Source organism: Anneissia japonica, unplaced genomic scaffold (assembly GCF_011630105.1).
Source record: "Anneissia japonica isolate Jap-2015-1 unplaced genomic scaffold, ASM1163010v1 scaffold287968_len422783_cov224, whole genome shotgun sequence".
NCBI classification, from domain to species: Eukaryota; Metazoa; Echinodermata; class Crinoidea; order Comatulida; family Comatulidae; genus Anneissia; species Anneissia japonica.
In genome coordinates, this window is record NW_022752528.1 from 69,863 (window position 1) to 77,443 (window position 7,581).

The window sequence follows — 7,581 nt, forward strand, 5'->3', positions numbered from 1 at the left end:
GTTGATTTCCTTGTGAAAAATTCTGAACAAAAATATTCATACTGATGTCTAAACCAAATTTAGAAAGTTCAGCTACAGTACAGTATACATTATAATGTACAGGGGCCCAAGTTGAAAGAATCCACATCTGGAAGATCTGTTTAATTGACCTTTCATCTGATTATTATTCCCTAAGGTATTTCAAATATATATAATTTTTATACTGTTCAGCGTTTGATCATTTTTGGAAAAGCACTTTATAAATGATTTTATTGTTGCGAAGCAGCAATTCATATTCTTGACAGCAATTTGACCTCTGAAAGGTCATTTTTTGTTCTGCCAGGTAAAATCAATTACTTTAGGGGACGTTTGTAGACTAACCAACACGTACCAACGTCCGCATGTCGCGCTAGCCTTATCCTACTCTAGGCCTAGACTAGCTAGGATGGTATAGGCCTAGCCTTGAAGGGCAAAAGGTCCCAATGAAAAACAACGTCGTTGTCTATTTAACATCACAATAATTTATTATTAGACCTATAGTTGTTCTTTGAATTGTACTCCACAAATCTCGTAACATCTCGTATTTATTTTCGTGAGCTGCCTCACACTTGCGATGTCTTGCACTTGTGATCAAATAACATGCTGGCTCGCACTTTGGCAACACTCTTTGGCAGTCAACTCCCCCCTAAAAAACCCGCCCTTGGAAACTTGCCCCATAAAAAAATGTACACTTCCTAGACCATGCAGTCTTCAAAATAAAAATTGTAACCTTTGGTAATCAACCACATTTTCCACATACATAGACATTTTTGAAACTTTATTAAAAAAAACCTAAACCATAATTCACCACTATAGATACTTTTTGACAAAAATGAAATATTACGACTTTGTTACCCAATGAGAAGTGTTCTAATATAGACAATGGATCGTGTCTCATATTATTTGTTATATTTTTATTATTCATTATTTTCACTTGACTCGCATAGGCCTAAATAATTTTGTTCGAAGAACATTTATATGCAGTTGTACTTCGCAGTACTTCAATTGCAATTTGCAATTTCTAGTTATTATTAAATATTATACAGTAGTTTGCATGGAGATACCAATTGGCACAAACTTCTAGGAGACAATTGATGGGTTATTTTCCAGGAGATTCTAGCTTGCCCACGAGTGTGTGGGAGATTTCCCAATTTCTGCACAACTCCCGCTGGTTGTGTGCGACTTGGAACCCAGAACCTATACAGTATATTGAATTTCATATAAACTCATGCCCTGGTTATCAACACCAATGGTCTGTTTAAACTGGTTATCTACATTACTGTACACCAATGATTTGTTTCAAAGCTGTATTGAATTTGACTTAAACCCATGACCTGGTTATCACTACAAATGACCTACTTATTAAGTTGGTTATCTATACCAATGGTTGGTACAGTCAACTCTCCCAATACCGACCACCCTTCGGACCGTCCACTTTGACCGGTTTTTCCAGAAGGACCGGTTTAGAGAACGTCACGTTTACCTACCTTGGTTCCCCGACCTTTAGTCAATAATAAGCCTAGGCCTAGCAAGGTACAGCAGATAGGTACACCACACTGCATCATGTACTGTGTAGGCCTACTGACCTGAGAACGTCATTCATGTTTTACATTATTTTTACATTATTTATGTTGTCAATTATCAATAAAAATTTACACAAATCAACTTAATGTGTATCGTAATCTATAATAAGTGTCAGTGTTATTTTTCGTTCGATCGCCATAATCTGCTTCGCTTCAACGTGGTTGCACACTTGATTGGTTTTCGATGCCGCTGGCATAACCTTGGTGGGTCACTGAATGCTAAAAATAAGTGCTAACTTATGCAGCGCACCCTAAACTGCGTCAGCCAATAGAAAACAGAGGTGACACTCAAAGCGATTATGAAATCGATAGCCTTATGTTGGGACCGCTTGGTTTGCCTTAGCGTGAGAATGAAAGCAAAATGTGAGAAAAGGATACGTTCCTTAATAAAGAAAACACACTCATGAACTTTTTTTTATCTGTTTATTAAACAAATGAAATCTAGGCTTATTGCAATTAATTAATTAATGCGCTATTGGCGTGTCACACGATCAACGCTAACGATCGTACACGTGGTGTTGTTCTGTGATTGATAGTTGTTATTTGGAGTCCGATGATTTATTTAACATATTTCGTCAATAAATCATCGTTTTAAACTGGCCGTCCGGTTTTCAGAAGGTAATTTTATTGTTCCGGACTTAAGAATTTGGCCGGAATTTGGAATTGGGAGATCCGGTTTTCAGAAAGTACTTTAATACAATAAGAATAGAAATGATTTTGGGACTTTAAAAAACGACCGGTTTTGCGTGAAATCCGGTTTTCTGGGTGGTCGGTATTGGGAGAGTTGACTGTATTAAGGCTATAGTGAATTTGACCTAAACCTACAGTACTGTATGACCTGTTTAACAGTGGATTAAAGTAGTACTGTAGTATAAAAAACAGTTTCTGCTAGCTTGGTTTCAGTGTCGGTATCAATGCGCTAATCATACCAGAAAACTTTTCATTCTTTGAAACACAATAGAGAACAAAATGTATAAACACAGCAAAGGGTTAACATATTCTGCTTCAGTAAGCCAGGAATTGAAACGATAGAAGGGAGTTGCATACAATCAGATATCAATTTGATCTACTAAAAATGGCTATCAATAAATTTCTCATCTTATAATCAGGCAGAACTAGGGAGGGGCAACTTGATTTCCTGCTTCACAACAAGAAGATCCATTTGTAGATAGAAGCCTTTCTGAAGACAGCCTATCTAAAGTGGCCTTGAATATAGGAAGATTGAATTAAAACTGAGTTTACAATTATATTGTTCTAGGCCTAGCAATGCCAACAAACAACAATACTCACCTTCATTCAACAAATAAAATTATAATTTTACATTACTTTTATTCTGCATGTAACATTACAACACTCACCTATCAACACTTAAATATTGCAGTAAAGAAAAAATCCATTCTATGAAGATGAACATTTACTGATACCTCAAGGAATGAATCCTAAGTTAGTGATACTAGCCAGTCAATTTGTTGTTCTATTGCCAAGTACACATGGTTAGCAAGTGAAAGCGGTTTGGCACAGTAGGTACGGTTTTGTTTCAATCCTTCGCTATACATTTCACTTGTGTCCTTGAGCATGGTACTTTATCTGCATTGCTCTTTCTACCTTAGAGTATAAATGGGTATCTGGTGGGGTTGCCTGCTACTACATGAATACTGTATGGTAGTAACACTTTCATGTGGACTCAATGACAAGGAAAACAACGCCCTTTGTACAGGAAAGGCGTATAAATACCAAACAACAAGTAACACATTCACAAACTTTCCCACTGCACAACCCCGTACAACAGTCCTAACTTAATTCTCTCATGGAAAATTACGCCCCCAAAAAAACTTTCCTCCACACATCAAGTGGTGGCACCAGAAATTTGCCGACAAGGGGTCTGACATCATTTGGATACAGGCAAATTATTATTTTTTTTATTTTTGATACGATGACCTAATCGTGGTGTCTACAATAGATGCATAATGTGACCTTCATGTCAAATATTAATAAAAGGCTGAATATACACTTTGCTGATTTTTAACATGCCTTTGGATTTGAGTGTTTCAAAATTGTCTTTATCAGTTAGTATAGATTTGACATCCAATGGCATTTTTTATTAATATTATTTAGTAACAACATTTTACCACAGTATTTTTGCAACCTCACTGATACTGTAGACGTAATCAGAAATGTACTGTACCCTAAAAATAATTCAATAACTTGAAATAAACAAATGGACTAATTCAATTCTATTAAGTAGATCAGATAATCTCCAGTGGTCTTGAATTAAATTTACTCTAAGTGGATTTCAATGAACTATGACCTACCTTCAACCTTGTGATTTTTCAACATGCAACAATTTCATAATCATAACAAGAGTACAACTTATGAATGAACATGTTATCTTTCTTACCTTTTGGCCAACTCGATCAACCGCATCCAAAAAATATTTCACTGCATCTGTCTGTGAAGAAAATGTAAATAGTTGGTATGATTAGGATTGAGTAAAAAATATATTAGAAAAACAATGGATTTTAAAAAACACTATACTGTAGCTTTTGACTCCATAAGCACTGAATGAAAAAATATTGACTTGCACAATAGACATACTCTATTCTACTACTAGGTCGGTCATGTGACGTATACAGTAGTGGGTATAAATTGTACACAGGCAGTGCCAGTGACACTCGTTAGTAGGATTTACTGATTTTAACAATTTTATGTTACCTTAATGATTATTCATAATAATCATGTAATTTTTCATTTGCTTTATTATGCTTTAATTATGTTGCATTGAAAATGGTTATCATAAGAACTTTTCAACGTTATTTACAAAATAAAAATAATAATTTAAATTTCATTAAGTTACAGTTACCAACAACTACAGCCGCAATCGCACTTGACTTTCTTTCGGTAAAACTATGCTTTACCATAGCCCAGTGCCAACAGACCAGGAAACTTATCTCACAGGAAATCTTATGGAGAGGATCAGTTAGTTTAACCGATTCGACTGTGCCCAGTAAAAAGGGTTAGATGGTCGCCATGATGGTACTTAGCGGTACAACACACCAGTAGACTACAAAACTGAGCCCTGCTTAAAAACACAGTAGTCGCAGACTGTCAAGTACAGTCTGCGCGGGAAATACCACCACCAAAAGGACCCCATAGGAAATAAGTTTTCTTTAGAATTTTTTGGGTTATCCTTGGTGTTTACACTGAATAAATCTATCCATCCAATTCCGTGCAGACTTTGCAGAAAATTAGGTTTTGACATAATCTTAGCAAACATGGTATTATGCACTTATTTAACATTCTGTGCACCTATTTTCCTAGCGATACAGTATGGCATAGTGCATTATCACTAGGTTACAGATAAATCAACAACTAGAGCCGCAATCACACTGGACTCTTTTTTTGGTAAAACTAATCAAGACGTTTTACCGTAACTACTGTACTTTACCCTAAAATTCAAAACATTGTGGCAATAAAGAATGATTTGATTACCTAGGGATATAGTTATGGTGGACGGGACCACCCAACCCAGAAGTCTTCCACCCAGTCCAAGGTCTCATAGAAAAAAATTATTAGATTATCACTCTCTTTTATAAAAAAAATTGATGAGGGCAGGTGGTTTTTAATTTTTACTTTCTTTTTTTTTTTTGGGGGGGGGAGAGAAGGGGTAGGAGACAGGTCTATGCACAGGGATTCCCTGTGACTCAATGGTCTATCCAAAACTAGGCCTATATTCCGGTGAAAAAAATCAGACATACTCGAGCATAGTTAATAGGCACAGGCACCCTAAACCTCGAGCTAGGCCAGCATTTGCCTAAATTTTCTTTATTGATGTCGTACATTAGGTTAGTTTTTGCCCAACAACAACCAATCAAACAAAACACACCCATCACAAGGAAGACTGTCCACTTGTAATGCATGATGTTACTTTTAGTAGCGAGAGTCCCTGTTCATGCTTTGAATCAACGATTTGATCAGACCACTGGGAAGGTCTCTTTAAGAATGGACCGCGGTGTTGCCTATTTTTAACTGCAACTGTGGAACACGCGCGTCTTCACGCTGTAAATTATGATACGATCAGTCTACTGGGCGGGATGGACAGACTGCGGTGTTGTCAATTTTTAAATGCAGTTAGCTACAGTAGCTGTTCTTTTTAGCGACAGTAAACAACAAGTTTAAAGAATGGGCTTTGCATTTTCAAGGATATCCCAATGTCTGATCTAGTCTGAAATCGCAGCAAATTCCTTTATATTTTGTGAGCATTTGCAAAGTTGTTTTTATGCAGTTAAAATAAATGATGTGAAAGAGAAAATAAATAAATAAATAAATTTTTAAAAAATAATATTATTCCCGCATCAATATTTCCAAAATTTTTGACGCGGGCGGGAGTGATAACCTTATCTATTTGCCCTAAAGCTAATTTCATGGCCCTTCACCCACCCTTATTAACCCACTTTTCCACCCTTAAAATGCCCAACACCCACCATTACTTATCTACACCTACAACCCTGTTTATCATAATTTAATTTGAGCATTACTCAATAGATGACCTTTCCGGCCTGCATAGACGTCTGTTTTACGCGCGAGTATAGATAACAAATTATCGCCATCAATGCAGTAGTTGCTTTTTATGGCTAGTTCATTAGTAGTTTCAACATTTCTCGCAGTAAAACTGACTTAACAATATTAAGTGTGGACAGCGGTAAGATTACAGGCAACCCAATGTTAATGTTACTCAGGATCTGGGTGAAAGCTTCCATTTTTTAGTCTTGTTTGTTTGTAATATTTATTGCACTTCAATACATCAAAATACAATTAATAAAAAAAAAGGCAAACAAAAAAAAAGTTTAGTGCAACCACTAATTAATAAAATGTGAATCTTGCTATGATTTAACCCATATACCTTGGCTAAGTCTTACCTACCCAAGCCTACCTTTAGGCTAGAACCTAGAGCTAGGCCTATCATCAGAGAGATTACAATAGTTCCTAGGCCCTAGGCCTATATCTGGCCCACACTACTTACCAGTTGGAACTCCCTCCGTCTGGCGAATGCATCACGGATTCCACCATCGGCCCACAGTTGCTTGCAAGCCGGAGCAAATGTTTGAAAGACAGTGGGATCTAAAGTAAGCTTGTTCTCATAAGACATAACAACAGCTGCATGACTCCTGTTTTCAGGGTTTTGCCACGGTATATTTAATTTATCTCGTGCGTCCACCAATACTTTCATTCCCTTAACAATATTTGTGTAGATTATAGTGCGGTACTCGCGCACTTCTTCGTCTCTGAAGGTAACGCCATGAATGATTTTCATCTGCTTCAAAAATGTGCTCTTACCACTCTCTCCAGCCCCGAGCAACAAGACTTTAACTTCTCTACGAAGGTACTGCTTTTCTTTGGCTAATAATCTGTCGATATTTTTACTTATATTCTGTTTCCTTCTCTCTTCTTCACTGAGACAGCAGGTTAGTAAACCGGCCATGTTGAACGCAGCAAGTTCAGTTTACACCACACCCATGACGTCATAACCGGAAGTAAATACACTCCATGCGAAAGACGTACGTCCCCAGACCTGACCCACTGATTAGTGGTTTGACCTGCAGCAGCACTGTAGTGCGAGGCTTTGAAAGATAAATTTTATGTTTTTAGGTCTTATTTATTCATTATTTATTCAGGAAAACAATTACAAAACAAAGTACAGTGCACTTTACAACAAAAAAAAACTGTTCTATAGGAAGATTTATAGGCCTATTATTTTTTACTACTAATAATGATTTTAAGTTATTAATAACAATAACAATAACAACAATAACAACAACAACAACAATAATAACAGTCATAACATTAATAACAATAATAATTATGAAAATAATAACAACAACAACAATAATAATAATATAATAATAACAATAAAATAAATAACAATAAAATAAATAACAATAAAATAAATAACAATAAATAAATAACAATAAAATAAATAACA

At 36.0% G+C, this 7,581-nt stretch overlaps 1 protein-coding gene across 1 annotated transcript in view; it reads right to left on the bottom strand.

The window, feature by feature from the left end:
- The window catches only part of LOC117122316 (guanine nucleotide-binding protein subunit alpha-12-like), a 30,303-nt gene extending 23,182 nt beyond the window's left edge, over positions 1-7,121 (bottom strand). The window contains exons 1-2 of the mRNA XM_033267872.1: positions 6,622-7,121; positions 4,000-4,050 (exon numbers count right to left, since the gene is read on the bottom strand). Coding sequence (XP_033123763.1) covers positions 4,000-4,050; positions 6,622-7,080 — 510 coding nt within the window. The 5' untranslated portion in view covers positions 7,081-7,121. The remainder of the gene's footprint in view (positions 1-3,999; positions 4,051-6,621) is intronic.
- Between the last annotated feature and the right edge of the window lie 460 nt (positions 7,122-7,581).